The following is a 16,334-nucleotide window of genomic DNA, read 5'->3' as shown; positions in this document are numbered from 1 at the left end:
TACACTTACAATTAAATGTATTACTTACCTATATATATTAAGTTACCTCGATTCTTCCCTATGAACAGTTTTATTTTGGATCAGTATAAGAGCAAGAAAGCATGAACGGGATGTGTTTGCATTGTGTAATATACCTAAACCTTGGACAGGATTTCAGTGTTGGCTTGTGAAATCAAGACAATGAAGTTTGTCTTTCGAATGTTTTCCTTTGAAACCAGACATAAAATTGTCGCGCTCGCGCTTTTAAAACCAGCCGAAAGTGTCACTTATCTATAAATAAATAAAAAATTGTTCATAACTCATGAATCTAGTTAATCTAGTATTTTGACTGGATCGGGCATGAGGGGTGGGGGGAAATGACCGAACGGGATAGTCTTATTGATCTTTCAGTAGGAGTAGCAGCGAAAGCGCTATTATTGTTTGTTCTTGTCAGTCTCACTTCTTTTTTTTATTCCCCATCATAAATTAGTATGGATTATGGTGGGCAACAAATAAATTTCATCAATCGTAGTGTCGCATTGCCTAATATGTTTTGTCCCTCACGGAGGCACGCGTAACATACCATCTTCTATAGGATCCTACTTTCTATAAGTTCATATTACCGTCACTTTAAGGAAACTAAACACCTACTCGTATGTATATACAGGGTGGCCAACTTAGAGGTATACAACTTTTTTTTGCCGCCATTTTATTTTGGCGGAAAATATGACAGTTATTGCATGAAAATTAGTTTGTGTAGATACGGCAAATTTATTATGGAGCGTTTTACGACGGAACAACGTGTTTTAATCATTAAAAACAATAGAAACATTAAAAATAACGTTTCCCCCCAAGATCGCCTGATTTAACAGCTCCTGACTTTTTTCTGTGGGGCTATCTAAAGGGACGTGTCTATGCTAATAGGCCAACGAACCTTCAGCAATAAAAACAAAATATTCGAAACACTGTCGCTGAGATAACGCCAGAAATGTGTGAAAAAGTGATGAAAAACGCGATGAAAAGGGTTCCCATCTGCCATGCTGCTAGAGGTAGACATTTGTCTGACATTATTTTCCATGTTTAATTGCTGACCCTACATATTATATTTAACAAGGAATACTTAATATTTTTTATGTTTTATAGAATAAAATTTCAAAAATAAAATGGCCTCTTATTTGGCCACCCTGTATTATATTTACTACTCTTTGATGTACAGTCAAACTTATTCCAGTTGAACTTTTGTCAGCATCTATAGTTTATTGTTTGCTGAAAAGTAGGCGTCTATTCGTGCAAAAACTCAGAAACGCTAAACTATTTCAGTCGTAGATTGGTATTCAACATTTTTGTTTCCCTAGGTATTATACAATCGCTTGAGTAGGAAATTATTATTAAAATTGTGTGCGCTGGCGTTGATTGCCAAACTCATCCAAATAAGATGGACCGATGGCCCTTTGGCCATTAAGCTTTTAAAAGTACGTATTAATTATCATGTTTGTGGCAGGGGCCAAGTGGGCGAGGCGCCCACGCTGCTCTCGCTGTAACATGTGACCCCATATCGGGCAGATTCCTGTCCTGACTTTACGATCATAATGGCGAAACACACTATTGGATCGCCACGATGAACATCCGATGAGAGACCATTCGTGTACACTACCTATACCCTATGCGTAGGGAATGCAATAACCGACCAAAGTTCAAAACCGGTTTCGGTTACGGTTATGCCCGAAAAATAACCGATAATCGGTTGTAATCGGTTACGGTTATTTTCGACAAAAAATGACAAAATTTACAACCAAGTTTAAAAATACGAAAATAAAGGTACAGTATTAGAAAATGTGACTTTGTTTATTAATAAAACACACAAAAGTAAAAGTGAAAATATGACCTTGGACGTGATACAATATTCAATCAAAATATTTTATAAATAAGGCAAGTAAATTAGGCATATTTTGTTATTAAATTACCTACACGAATGACAAAAGTTATAGTCACAGCTAAAAAGGCAGAATTTTGTAGTCATTAGAAGGTCAATTCAAAAAATAACCGTAACCGGTTATTCGAGTTTTCAATAATCGGTTATGAATGTTTGTCAAAACAATCGGTTATAACCGATTATTTCGGTTACGGTTATATTTATAATTATAACCGATTTGCATTCCCTACCTTATGTGCCAGATGCCACTTTTCTAGGCAACTAACACATGGTATATGAAATTACAAGAGTGTCCTGGTATAGCATCTCATAATCATAGCATGTATTATAATTATATCGCATGTTGGTTATGTGCATGGAGCTCATTGCATCTCGGGTCGGATACGACAAAGCACGTCGCTATGCAATTCAATAATGTTAGTAGATATGTGCTTAACATCCGCCTTAACATTCTACCTTTTACTGTTGTTGCTCTGCACCTTTATATTTAGATACACAATAACCTAAATTCTATTAAATAAATTAGGGGAGCCAGAGAAAAATTAATTAGACAAAAATCTTAACATCAGAAGTCAGGCAAATTTCAGTTTAAATTGTAGTCTTATGTATAACTAAGTTGTTATTAATTACCTATCAAATTTACCAACTTCTGCACTCCCTTCAAAACTCTTCGAAACAATGAAACGATCTTTGAACGAAACTGAGTCGATCTAAGATACAATAAAATATCCTCCGAGCGGCCGCGTTTGACGGCTTCCTACCCGTTACAGTTAGACCAAGAAAAGTCTACAACGATTTTGATAGCACACGCAGTGCAAGTGTTACTTTCAACGTCAAACTTCTACGAATTATGAGGTATAAATAACACCTGCACTGCGTGTGCTATCAAAATCGTTGCAAACTTGTCTTGGTCTAACTCAAGTGACCCTGTCTACGAATGTGAACTATGGATGTTATGCATGTATGTATACATATACGTTACGTATGCAATATGCATTTATCTATTTAAGTATGTAGGTATATCGTCGCCTAGTACCCATAGTACAAGCTTTGTTTAGTTCGGGACTAGGTCGATGAGGGTAAGATTGTCCCCAAATTATTTGTGTAATATTTTATTTATTTATTAGAATGTATAGTGACATACCTAAATACTGAAAATGTGACGTTCTAAGAAACACTTACCATGAGTTGGACAATGACATGTTCGCCAGCGTAAACTAACTTACTATGGATCTCCCTCGTACTAACATTGGTGCAAGCGAGATGCACTGTGTGCAGTGCAGATGCGAAACTCATGTTGATATTAGGTAATATGATCTATGTACTTCGTAAAAGAAAATGGTGGTTACAATCGGATTGTACTTAAGTTTAGGATAGAAATATCAGTGCGTTCTTTCCTTGGTTTAGTACTTACTACTTACATATTATTATGTTAAAATACACACAAATAGCCAGTAAAGTTAATAAATAATGTTGTAAGCTAATATGCGTGGCGGAACGGCAGCGCACCATAAAGCGTATGCTGAGACCACGAGACGCAGGCGACGCAATTCCGCGCAGCGCAGGGCAGAACAGATTTTGTAAAGTATGGAACGTTCTTTAAATACGCACGTTGCGGCGCAAGGACGGGACGTTCCATACTTCACAAAATCTGCGCTGCGTGGAACTGCGTCGCCTGCGTCTCAGCATACGCTTAGCCTAAGTGTGGTGTTCGGCTCTTTAGATTTTGTTAGATTACAGTCGGTGTAAGTGTCTCGCGCTAGATACATAAGAGGAATGTGTTGGGGTTGGGAGTGTGGAAGGCATAAAGCCGGTTGTGAGTATTGTGCTGACCTTTTTCTCAAGCTGAACTTTGTTTTCGAGCGCGTGCATGACGGCGCGTGAGACGCGCTCGTCGAGCGCGCGCAGCGCAGCGTCGGCGTCGGCCCGCGCCAGAGCCTCCACGCCCTCCACATAGCTGGCCCACGCGCCCGCCAGCTCGGCCACCGGCGCCCCCACACATCTACAACAATGTTACATATTTTTTTCATTATTTACCTACTGCTTTATTTATTAACATTATTCAACCGCTTATTTATTTTGTACTTAATGAATTAACCTTTAAATTATTCTTATAAGATTCTACCTAATGTTTGTAGGTAAACGTTAAGACGAGCAAAGCGATGCGCAAGGGCAACCTACCTTCTCTCGAAGCGCTTTGTCGTTTTTTTGAACCCTCATAACTTTGGTTTGAATTATACCAGAAAAACAAAATTCTCGGGATACATACTTTCAGCATTATTTGGAATTAGCTAACTATATGAATATATATTTTTATAATCGGGCATACTTAATACTTAGAGTCGGACCAAAAAAAGTCTGCAGCGGATTTGATAGCCCACGCAGTGCAAGTGTTGTTTATACGTCATAATTTCATAGAAGTTTGACGTTTAAAATAACACTGCACTGCGTGAGCTATCAAATCCGCTGCAGACTTTTCTTGGTCTGACTCTACTAAGTTTTGCATATTACAAGTGAGTGAGGTAAGTAATAAGATACATACCTACCTATACCTACCTGTGCTTTTAGGTATATAAGTACTATACTAAGTACCTATACTTCTCAGTTTCCTACACTTGACGTGCAATTGAAGTAAATAGCTATATCTTACATTTAACAGGAATTCCCTCAGTTTACCCCAGACGATCCGAGAAGCCTTTGCAAGTCTCTGCGGGAAGTTCTTAACTCAAGCTAAGAGCTTAATTAGCACAGTTTCAAGCTCGCTCACTCGGCTATTGAAATATTTTAATTAATAAAGCATTACTGCGCAGACAACACTACTAGACTCTCTTATTAAAAAACTTAAGCAGAATACTGGCTACTTACTTATATTATTTTAAAAGAAATAATTCTTATTAAATTATTGACAAAAAAGGTTTTATTAAGGATTATTTCGAACCTTGACACTTATTTCTTAACTCTAATACTTTTCTCAAAAATTAAAAAAAATCCGTCAACCGGGACATATTTCATAATCAAATGCACCAGACAGACAGACATTGGCGTCAAACTTACAACACCCTTCTTTCTGCGTCGGAAATTAATCTGTATAAAGATATCATTTGTATTAATCAATTGATTAAACCAGCTTTCATCTATTCGCCACGGCAGCAGCTTTTCGCTAAGCGCATGCGTACATCAAGAATAGTAAACTATTGCGGGGCATAGTGATCTTACCCTCGCACGACGTTGAGGCAGTAATGTCGGCAGGGCGGCGCATCGAGACCCCGGCAGCGCGCGCAGCCGGCGGCGCGCAGCAGACGCGCGGCGCACGCGCCGCTCGCGCGCGCCACCGCCTGCTCCGCCGCCGCCAGCGCGCTCGCGCCCGTGCCCAGCGCCACGAGCAGAGCCCGCGCGCCCTCCATAGACTTCGACAGCGTCATACCCAACTGTCACACAAAACATACGTTGTAGTTTCTCATAACTTTTTTACTTGAAATTAGGTGTTTTGTATAAGAACAATACGCATTCTACTTAGGTAACAATAAAAGTCAGGCTCACCTGTTGCGGAACGTCTCCAAAAGGCTGCACGGCATCATAAGCATCTTTAAGACACATTTCGTGCTGGACTGTGAATTGTTTGGTATCTAGTTTGAGTATGTTGTGGTAGGCCAAGGGGAAAAGTTCACGAAAGAACTTGTCAGTAGCAACAGCGAGGTCCCTGGGCGGGTCGATGACTAGCGCGTCGAGCAGGTCGGGCGCGGGGGGCCGCAGCGCCGCGCGCACCTCGCCGTACAGCGCGCTCAGCGGCCCGTGCGCGCGCGGCCCCTGCGCGCGGTACACTTGCGCTAACAACACCGCAGTTTTGTTTTGTGACTGATGTGACAGCGCCGTTAGGTGCTCTGTATAACAAAAAAAAAATAGTCATTACCGTAAATCATTGCCCGAATCTTATTCAACATTAGGTGTGAGTAATAATCACAAGAGACCAGGTATGTAGATATACTTTGATAATCGTGGCAGCTAGAGCTTTCGAATAATAATTAAACCTTTATATGTGCCTTTGTTAAAAAAAACACTTAAGAAAGGTAACAAATGTGCGCAAAAGAAGGAGACGTGATAAATTGATCATAATTATTGTATGAACAAAGAGTTGGGCTCGCAGAGTTTAATTATTTGCACTAATATTTCACGGAAATAGTTGAACCATTGTCGCTAAAATATAAGCATGTTTCATGTATCTATAAGCAAGTTCTATTAGACATTGATTACCGTAAAATGGGGTGAGTAGGGGCAAAACTGACATTCAAACCTAGATAACATTTTTTTTTACATATGCAAACTGAATGGTGTAAGTGTTCCGGACGTTTGTATTTTAGTTTTTATTTTATTTTGGGTATTTCTTAACTTTGACGATAAACAGGAAATCCCACCTCACCCCGTAGTCCCTCGTAATTGGGGTGAGATCGATTTTTTTTATTAAGAGTATTACTATCGCTCCATTTTAAATTGGAATACATTATTTTTGTAGCAGTAGCCTTAAAATCCCATCTCACCCCCCTTTCATCCCTTCTCTCCCCACTCATAACCCAACCCTCCCCGCGAACCCTACTCACCCCATTTTACGGTGTATTCATTGGAGGATTTGATGAAAATAAAATCGCTTTCAATCACATGCGTTACATAGGGGTACAGTACATTCACATCAAAAGAAGCGGACAACGGAAAAGACTACGCGTCAAAAGTAAAATATCTACTTACCCTTCTCTAATAGCTGAACAAAAAAGAAAGTGCCCTCTATGCAGCATGTACATAGAGGGCACTTGTACTTAGAACAATCAGACTGTTACAGATACATATTTAGGTTCTTTCGAAGGCGAACTGTAGAGATATATCTCTATTTCAAAAGTATTCAAGAGCAGACTGTAAATGCATACAGGTGTACATACACCGTAGTTATAGCTATACTTATAGGCATCTGCGCAAGAATGTGGCTCTAGAGTCTATGACAGATAAGGTACCTATTTAAACTAGAATTAAGTAAGACACAAACAGAGTTGACACAGCGACGCGGGTTAAATGAAATAGTGGGCAAGTAAACATGGGGCTACGGAAGGACGGCGCGGCGGCGGCGGCGGCGCGGGCACCTGCCGCGAGATCACGCCGGCCCGCATTCCTCGCCACTGATATACCTACGCGGCTAATAAACCCCGGGAGTTCTCAAAAGTACTCAAAACGTCTTTCAACATTACTAATTGTAGCGAAATTGTATAGGCAGGTAACTATTTAAATTAAAGTAGACTTGTAAGTACCTAACTACCGGTTAATAATAAGCTCCTTTCTTTTTTTGCAAGTTGTATGAAGATTTAAGTCAAGTGGATTTCGATGTTGGTTGCTGTAATTCAACATGAACATTGAACATATTTCACAGCGAAAAATAGCAGTTGATTTACACAGATCAGATAGAGTTAGAACACGAAAAGTAGATTTCGATAGCACTCGCAAGTGTTATTTTAAACATCAAACTTCGTCGTAACTCCCCTTAGGGGTTGAATTTCCAAAAATATTGTAAATAATTTTTTTTATCAGCTATTTATGTCTTTCTTAGAAGTTTCAAAGCATTTCTAATGGTTTTACAATTTCAACCCCTTTTAACCCTGTTAGCGGATGAATGTTTAAAAACGCTGAAATTAGGTACTATTCTTGTATTCTAATAATATGTGCATAGGTACCGTAAAACGGGGTGAGTAGGTTTCGCGTGGAGAGGTGGGTTATGAATGGGGAGAGAAGGTTTGAGACCCCTAAACCCCTAGGTGAGAAGGGATTTAAGGCTACTGCTACAAAAATAATGTATTCCAATTTAAAATGGAGCTATAGTAATACGCATAATAAAAAAAATCGATCCAACAATCTTCCAAAATCACCTTTGTATGAAAACCCCTCTCACCCCAAATACGAGGCACTACGGGGTGAGGTGGGTTTTCCTCTTTATCGTCAAAGTTATGAAATGGAACTACCTAAAATAAAATAAAAACTAAAATACAAATTTCAGTTTTCCACCATTCAGTTTTCATATGTAAAAATAAAATGTTATCGAGGTTTGAATTTTAGTTTTGACCCTACTCACCCCATTTTACAGTATACAAAGTTTCAAGTCCCGCGCTAGAAAAAAACTTTATCGCCAATTCGCTATACAAACTTTCAACCCCTATTTCGCCACCTTAAGGCATGAATTTAAAAACCGCTGAAATTAGTTTTCTTGTATTTTATTATGTATTTTAACGAAGTTTCCTAGCTTTGAAGCTATGTTTTATTTTAATATAAAACAAGAAACCCATAAAAAATTTCATCCCCTTTTTAACCCCCTTAGGAGTTGAATTTCTCAAAATCGCTTCTTATATCTTGTATAATTATAAAAATGTAACCTGGTTTGCAAATTTCAACCTTCTAGCTTTGTAGTTTCGGCTCTGCGTTCATGAGTCAGTCAGGACACGTGCATTTATATATATATATATACATATAGGTAGTTATTGTTATAGGCTGTATGTTTTTGTTTGTCGCTTTCTGTTTTTTTTCCACGAACACCTACCTAGTGTTTAATTTTATTGTTACTAACAATTATGGGCCATTGTTGTCTTTTAAATAAATCAATTAATTTAAATTATTTTTTTTAGGAGGAGGGCGTACTCTGGAGTTCCAATTGGCCGAAGACCGTCTGGACTCTGGACGCCCTAGGTACCGCTAGAGAGACGAAGCGCAAAAAGACTAGCGAACTCGGCGCAGAGTAGACTTTGGACAGAGTAGCATGGCGGACTTTGGTGTCGGAGGCCAAGATCCACTTCAGGACGTTGCGCCACAGCAGTAAGTACATTAAATTATTGCCCGTAAGGCCGTCTTTAGATATACATATGTCAATGCGATAGAAGGAGATCGCGGGGAGGGTGTGGAGGAGCGGGCGTTCATGCCGGGTTGCCGGGGAGCCGGGTGGCGAACTCGAGCGCGAGACCTCCAGACGCCCTTCTCCGCGCCCGCGTCGTCGCCGCCGCCGCTACCGCCGCTGCGCTGCGGAGCCGCTCAGTCTCTCCGGCTCGCCGCACCGTCGGCCCTACTCTCACAACGCGACATATGTTGCGACATCTATATAAAAATATGATAATTATTTCTGAAAATGAGCAATATTATGTTTGAGGGAACTCAGCGATTACTTTTTTTTATTATTCCTCCTATACGTTTAGTAGGTCAGAGAGTTCAGAGCTCTGCACGCAGTCCGCTTTGTTTTGTAGAGAGAGGTGTGGAACACACGACGTTCGACGGACACTCACTCCATCCAATCCAGCGATTCCAGCGTATCAATGAGTCCCAACAACCCTAATCACATCACACAACACAATGACAGATCCGTTGTTAGCAATTCCATTAATTTTGCATAGAGCATTAACATGAGTACTAAATACGTTAATCGTGACAAGGGACATAATGACATATATGTAAATTATTTGAGTGGAGTAATTAAACGAGCAATTCTTGTATATTTATTCATTTATATGTAGGTATATATATTTTGAGGATCTCGGAAACGGCTCTAACGATTTCGATGAAATTTGCTATATGGGAATTTTCGAGGGCGAAAAGTCGATCTAGCTAGGTCTTATCTCTGGGAAAACGCGGATTTTTGAGATTTTTATGTTTTTCGAGCAAAGCTCGGTCTCCCAGAAATTGTAAATTATTTTAGTGGAGTAATGAGCGGCGAGTCGAGTCGACGTGGTGGGCTGGTGCAGGGCCCGTCACGGCCGGCCCCGCGACCCGCGACCCCCGCTCCGCGGACACACTGACTGCCGACGAGTGCGCCACTCTCCCCGTGTGCCCTCTCGTCTCCGAGAATGGAGGGGTTGGGAGTGCTCTTCGTTCTACGTACTTGTTAGCTTAGAACAGAGGTCATCGCTCCTATTGGTACCTACTCTCTACATCTTTACAATGTCTCTAAATTGTCTGCAAAATTGTCAAGCTTAAGTAAACTTTAAATTGTGATTTTATTTCAATTGCTGTGAATCGCAAATATTGCCTAGGTTCTAAACTGACCATCTCGCTTTTTTCCAAGCCACCTAAGGGTTTATTTGTATTTGTAGTGTTACGAGTAGGTATCTACATCTACCCATCTAGCGACATGAAAAATATGAACATAGGTACCTAATCGTACAACACACGCCTACCATACTACCAACCTACCCCTATACCTACTTATTAACGTGTGGCTTACCTATTTTTAGAATGTTTTGCTTATATCTGAGACTCAATATATACGTATATTTCGTCTTTATTCCCTCTTTTTTTAACGATGTCGTGTCGATCTCCTTAAGGATGACTCACGCTAGACCGTGCCAGGCCCGGGCCGAGGCGTCCGACATGTAATTTTCTATGACGGCTGATCGGTGATCACGTACGTGGTTCTTTCCATAGAAAACGAAGCGCCGGAAGCTCCGGCCCGATCTAGCGTGATTCATCCTTTACATATGTGTGCTTGTTAATTTGTTTTGTTTTCCTCTTTTCTGCAATTGTCTACACCCATCCTATATTATACGTACCTAGCTTTACTTGTAGCAGCTTTAATGTAGGTAGGTACAGAGCAAGATTTGCGAAGTAATTCCCATTACATAAGCCATTTCCAATGCCGATAAAAAACATAATTAAACGCCAATTAGCAATTTTTTAGGGCATTTCCAGTGCCATTTCGAGGCACTTTCTCCTTCCTTTGTTTTTCTGTTTTGTATATTTTTCTCTACTGTGTTTTCGCTTTTATTCTATTCTAATTAGATATGAGCGCCGATAGGCATTTAGCCGGCGGCGGCGCGCCGGTTAAAATTGGTCGGCGGCGGCGGCGAATCGGCGGCGTGGCCTTGAAACACCTTCGATTAATGAAAAAGGAATTCAAACCAAAATTTTACCGAAAAAACATGTTTTTGCTGTAAGAATGTTATGAAATAAATGCATTTTTTATTTTCAAGAATAATTTATTGAATAATGGTACGAAAAAAATTGATATCGTATAAACTGTGGATAAGCGGTATCGGGCGGCATCAGAGGCGGTCTTAATCTTGGCGAGGCTCTGGCCGGAAGATCTTAGCGAGGCCCTTATCTTTTGTGCTATGTTAAAAATTGCGGATTGACTGTATCAGGGAAACGTCTTGTCGACAGTCCAAAGAAAATCGAGCTCCGTCATTAACCAATATCGATTCAACAAAACCGACTTATGTCAAAAAGTGAGGCCCAACGCCGAGCTGCATGTGACACCGAAGACTTGATTTCGACGCCTCCCAATGCGAGGCCAGAAGATGAGCTGCAGGTAAGCATACAGCTAAGAATCGAACGCCAAGTGTAAGCTTGGCTGACGGCCGAACGCCTGGAGCGCCGATTGCGGCGCGCTTCTGTGCGAGGCCGAGCTGCAAGAGAGCAAAGCGAGGGCGCAGGCCGATAAAGAATGAAGCCATAGTGTTAAAGATCTGGAGCTTTCCTGCGGGCGCATTCGTGCGATGCCAAAGGCCGAGCTGCAATGGAGCTAAGATCGGATAAGGACCAATGCTCAAGCGTTTTAAAACAGGCCGAAAGTTGAGCTCCAAACAGGGCCAAAAACTTGCAGGTTCAGAAAGCGGCTTAATTCCATGCGAACGATGCAAGGCCAAAGATTGAGCTGCGAGAGAGCAAAGCTTGAAATTTGAACAGTGGCCAAGTTTAATTGAGACCCGATTCCGACGCCCTTCCGTGCGAAGCCAACGGCCGGACATTTGGACGTGGAAACGCTTAATATCTCAAAATTAACCCCATTTTATATCTTTTAAAAACGTTTAACCATACTTGCAATGGTTAAATTCGCGGTAAATGACGGACGGAAAATTAGTTATGCGTTGGATCGGTAATCCAAAGGTGTGGGTTCGAGTCTCACGTTAGCCAGAGTTGATCACAGTTAATTTTTTCATTGTGATTGACATATGTCTAGTGTATATATACAATCTATAAATTGTAATGTAGAACGTTCCATAATAAAAATGGAAGGAAATCAGTATGTTTATTACATGCATATTGATGTTAAAATTGATATTAAATAATTTCGTTTACCCAAGACTAGTAGCGCGGTTACTAGACAGATAAGTTTGCATTTGCCTTCGATATTTTTGAATTATACGGGCCTAAAATACCTTTTAAATGCCTATAAACTATTCGAAGTGGCGCCGTTAATGATCTAAACTCGATTAAAAATATATTATCTGATTCCGAAAGTAGTAGTAACTACCAAGGTCACGCCGATGCCACGCCGATAGCGCAGCGTCGGCGGCGGCGGCGCGAAAATTTTGTCGGCGGCGGCGGCGCGCCGGCGCGGCGCTCATATCTAATTCTAATAGGGAATTTGATTTTTTTTTATGAATGGTATCAGTCGATCAGGTATTATTGAGGATCAAATATCTGTATGGGACCCATTGTCTTAAAGCAATACAAAAGTCACAAATGATAGTCAGAGTCAGGCACCCGCGGCCGCACTTTACTGACGAAACGCTTCTAACAAAATGGTAATACATACTAATACATCGTGACGTCACCATGTCACGTTAGAAGCCGTTTCGATGTATGGAAAACAAGGAAATTGCGATTTTGTCGGTGAAATATTGCGTTTAGGTATATTTTACCATACAATATTTTTTAAATAAAATCTTAGAAATCGAATGGTACCATTATTTTTGCCTATTTGAAATTTAAAAAAAAATTAACTTTAAGGGCTTGTATTTTTTATTATTTCCATATTTTTTTTTTAGTTTCCAATGTATTGTGATAAATTGCTCATTTTCTATCTATTTAACTAGATTTAGTTATAAAATTCAACATATTGTGTCAACAACTCTATTATAAGTTATATTATAACTTGCATTTCGTGGGTAGTAAATTTGCCTATATTAAACGGGGTAGGTAAGTACGTGAAAGTAACTTCAAATAAATTCTAATATATTATTTTAGTATTTAGTTAAAATCGCATAGCACATTAGTAATAAGACTAATAAGCCTTAACATTAAAATTAAAAACAAACATTCGCGCTATTATTCAATCGCTTAGCAAAATAGGTACTTAATAAAATAGGTACCACGTAGGTACCTACCTGGTGGTATCTGTATCTTTGCCTTTTTATTTGAATTAGTTTCCGCAGTTTCAAATTTTTTTTTTTTTTTCATTTATTTATTAACAAAATATTTACATTCAAAAAATTATGACAGCGAACAAAGCCCCCTGAGGCTTAACTGCCGCTGTAATCGCTCTTATATTTACTCTTAATATATTATATTAAACTATGGAGTATTTCATTTCACGAAGTCGGCATTCATGTCTCTTAAATTAAGTAATCTATTTAATTTTTAATTCAAATAAATATAATATTTATAAATATAAATAAAGATACAATGCAATAATGACAGCCTTCTGAGCACACTCCTCATAAGCAGAGTTTAGACGTTTTTAGGGTTCCGTACTAAAAAGGTAAAAAGTAATCTTAATGGTGCGCTCAGGCCATCTGTCTGTCACGTCGCTAAATATCTATCTCGAGAAACTACTTATTTATTTATAAGGCATTTAATATATGTTCGTTTATCGATAAGTAGTTTATTTTGATCAATTTGTCTCATGAAATAAATAACTTCATTCCCTAATGTCGTACCATCTCATTTGGCGAACTATGCCTGTTAGAGAAACGCTCGCGTACTGCTCGTGAGCATTCCGCAGAACGACGTGGACGAACAGCGCGCTTGCGGCGTGTGAGGAGTCGAGGACTCATGAATGACGCTAACCCTAGCAGCGATCCGGCTCCGTGGCGCCCCCGCCAGATCTTTACGCACCTAGAAGGTCTGATGATCAAACCGGAAGGATACCACATGCACGCATACATAGGTATTTCTGATTAACTGTATAGTGTGCATAGAATAGAAATTAAAATACACAGAGGTATTCAGCGGGATTTTTATGTAAAACTTTTGTACATACCTATACATACCTAAGTAGTTTGATATAAAAAACGAAACATATCAACACGAATGCCCATAATATAACATCGGCCGTGGAACGATCCGAAAGCCCTCATCAATCATACTAATAGAATGGAGCAAAGTGTCAACCTCCGTTGTCATTATTACCTACTTACTAGTTGAGAGCTGCTCTAGATGTTAGACAACTATAACTTACTAGCTGTTGCCCACGACTTCGTTCGTTTGGATTTATTATTTCCCGATATTTATTGAGTCTTCCTTCCTACGAATTTCAAGTCCCTAGTGTGTAGAATGTAGATACTTACTCAATTGTACCCATTACTGATTTTCTACCCCCTTTGGGGAAATATTTTAAAAAACGCTGAAAATATAGTGTCTTTCTACGAAGTTTCAAGTCCTTTACTCATACAAACGTTTGTTCCCAGTGTAAACTTTCATCCACTTTTTAACTCCCTTAGGGGATGAATTTTCACAAAACGCTGAAATTAGTTTTCTTGTATTTGAATAAGCACGTCGAGCCTCTTATTAAAGGGTAAGTTGTGTATTGTATTAGTGACAGTTGCGCACCTTGCAGCGTAGTTCGCGTGGAGAGCAGCAGCGTGGCGATGGGTCTCGTGGCGGCGGCGGCGCGCGCGACCGCCGCCCGCCGGAGCGCGTCCCGCAGCCGCGCCTCCCGGCCTCGCCCGCAGCACTGCCCGCCGCACGCCGCGCCTGCAACAACCAACAACACATATTTTCATCTTTCATACTAAACAAAATCAAAATTCATCAAAGGATAAAATTATGTCGTAGGCTCTAACATTGACTTTACAAAACCTTATAATATTACCTTAGGCTTCATTCTCACAAAATAAGGCTAAATATGAACTCAATACCTATACCGGTATTTATAAATAAAATAAACGATACTAAGGAATTAATTATTTTCTTTAATCCTTGAAAGGTTGTTTAAGATCATAGGAGACAAAAAAGATACCGTAAAACGGGGTGAGTAGGTTTCGCGGGGAGAGGTGGGTTATGATTGTTATGAATGGGGAGAGAAGGTTTGAGAGGGGGGTGAGAAGGGATTTTAAGGCTACTGCTACAAAAATAATGTATTCCAATTTAAAATGGAGCTATAGTAATACGCATAATAAAAAAAATCGATCCAACAATCTTCCAAAATCACCTTTGTATGAAAACCCCTCTCACCCCAAATAGGCACTACGGGGTGAGGTGGGTTTTCCTCTTTATCGTCAGTTATGAAATGGAATTACCCAAAATAAAATAAAGTCCGGAACACTTATTATATATGTCGGCGGCCGATCGTTAGATCAGGCAGATCGTAATGTTCCTGTGTAATGTTTTGACGATAGTGACATTAATTAAACCAATATATAGGTAGGATAGGTTCGTTAGGTTGCTTTAGATGCCCGAAGGGCAAACTGCCCAGAAATAGGAACCCCGCGTAGCGGGGCTCCGTCGACTCAGGGAACGGGTCAAAGATTTTCACGTTTCACGATATGCCTAGGAATTTCACGATATGCCTGATCTTACGATCGGCCGCCGACATATACACCATTCAGTTTTCATATGTAAAAATTTCAGTTTTGACCCTACTCACCCCATTTTGCGGTACACGGTATTCTTAAATTTTGCGAATTCCTTAAGTGTTCTGTTACGGGCACTAAAAATGGTACTAGTTCAGCGGTGATGCGAACTCATCAACCAATCGCGTTGTAGCGTTGTCACGCCGCAGTACCTACTGCCCGCGTTCATACCCCATTCTTGTTGCCCATAAGGCCAGTCCTGGTTCTGCTAAACATTAAATGGCCAATAAAAACCGTTCATTGTCCTCTCCGACTAATCGTTTTTCTTCGGCGATGTGATTCAAAAGCGATCACGGTCATAGGTACACAGCAATTAAGTTAGAGCATATCCAAAGTTAAGGTTTACCTACTCGTATATAAAGCCTTATTTTCTAAATAAACCAGATTTTATACCTACGTATATTTAATAGGTGATACGGGTTGTGTGCAGATCAGTTATTTTTTATGTCTTTAAAGGCATACTTCATAATACTTACGTATGCCTACTAATAGAAATATTTAGCTTGGCACAGAATAGGGTAGAGTGGCGCTCTCTTGTGTCAGAGGCCAAGATCCTCTTTGGGTCACTGAGCCAGTGATGTATGTATGTATGTAAGGTATTTCAGGTTTGTAAAGTGTATTTTGCAGTTTACATTTTATATCAATTACTATACAATAGGTAATCCAAGCATTCCAAAGATAATTCATATACTACTTCTATTTGTATATTATTGGTGAGCCGGATGAGGAATCACTATACATAGTATAAAACAAAGTCGCTTCCCGCTGTCTGTCTGCTTAGATCTTTAAAACTACGCAATGGATTTTGATGCGGTTTTTTTAATAGATAGAGTGAT

General features: G+C 39.8%; 2 protein-coding genes across 2 annotated transcripts in view; both read right to left on the bottom strand.

Annotated features, from left to right (window-relative positions):
* LOC134661285 (division abnormally delayed protein) overlaps window positions 1-16,334 on the bottom strand; it is a 74,050-nt gene that overhangs the window by 13,934 nt on the left and 43,782 nt on the right. Inside the window, exons 2-5 of the mRNA XM_063517277.1 lie at window positions 14,477-14,620; window positions 5,453-5,793; window positions 5,129-5,340; window positions 3,746-3,914 (exon numbers count right to left, since the gene is read on the bottom strand). Of these exons, the coding sequence (XP_063373347.1) occupies window positions 3,746-3,914; window positions 5,129-5,340; window positions 5,453-5,793; window positions 14,477-14,620 (866 nt within the window). The remainder of the gene's footprint in view (window positions 1-3,745; window positions 3,915-5,128; window positions 5,341-5,452; window positions 5,794-14,476; window positions 14,621-16,334) is intronic.
* LOC134661309 (HIG1 domain family member 1C-like) overlaps window positions 1-16,334 on the bottom strand; it is a 156,824-nt gene that overhangs the window by 103,519 nt on the left and 36,971 nt on the right. The gene's annotated exons all lie outside the window — the stretch shown is intronic.

This window comes from Cydia amplana, chromosome Z (assembly GCF_948474715.1).
Source record: "Cydia amplana chromosome Z, ilCydAmpl1.1, whole genome shotgun sequence".
NCBI classification, from domain to species: domain Eukaryota; kingdom Metazoa; phylum Arthropoda; class Insecta; order Lepidoptera; family Tortricidae; genus Cydia; species Cydia amplana.
The sequence above is the reverse complement of the archived record's forward strand: the minus strand, read 5'-3'. Positions and strand labels throughout refer to the sequence as shown.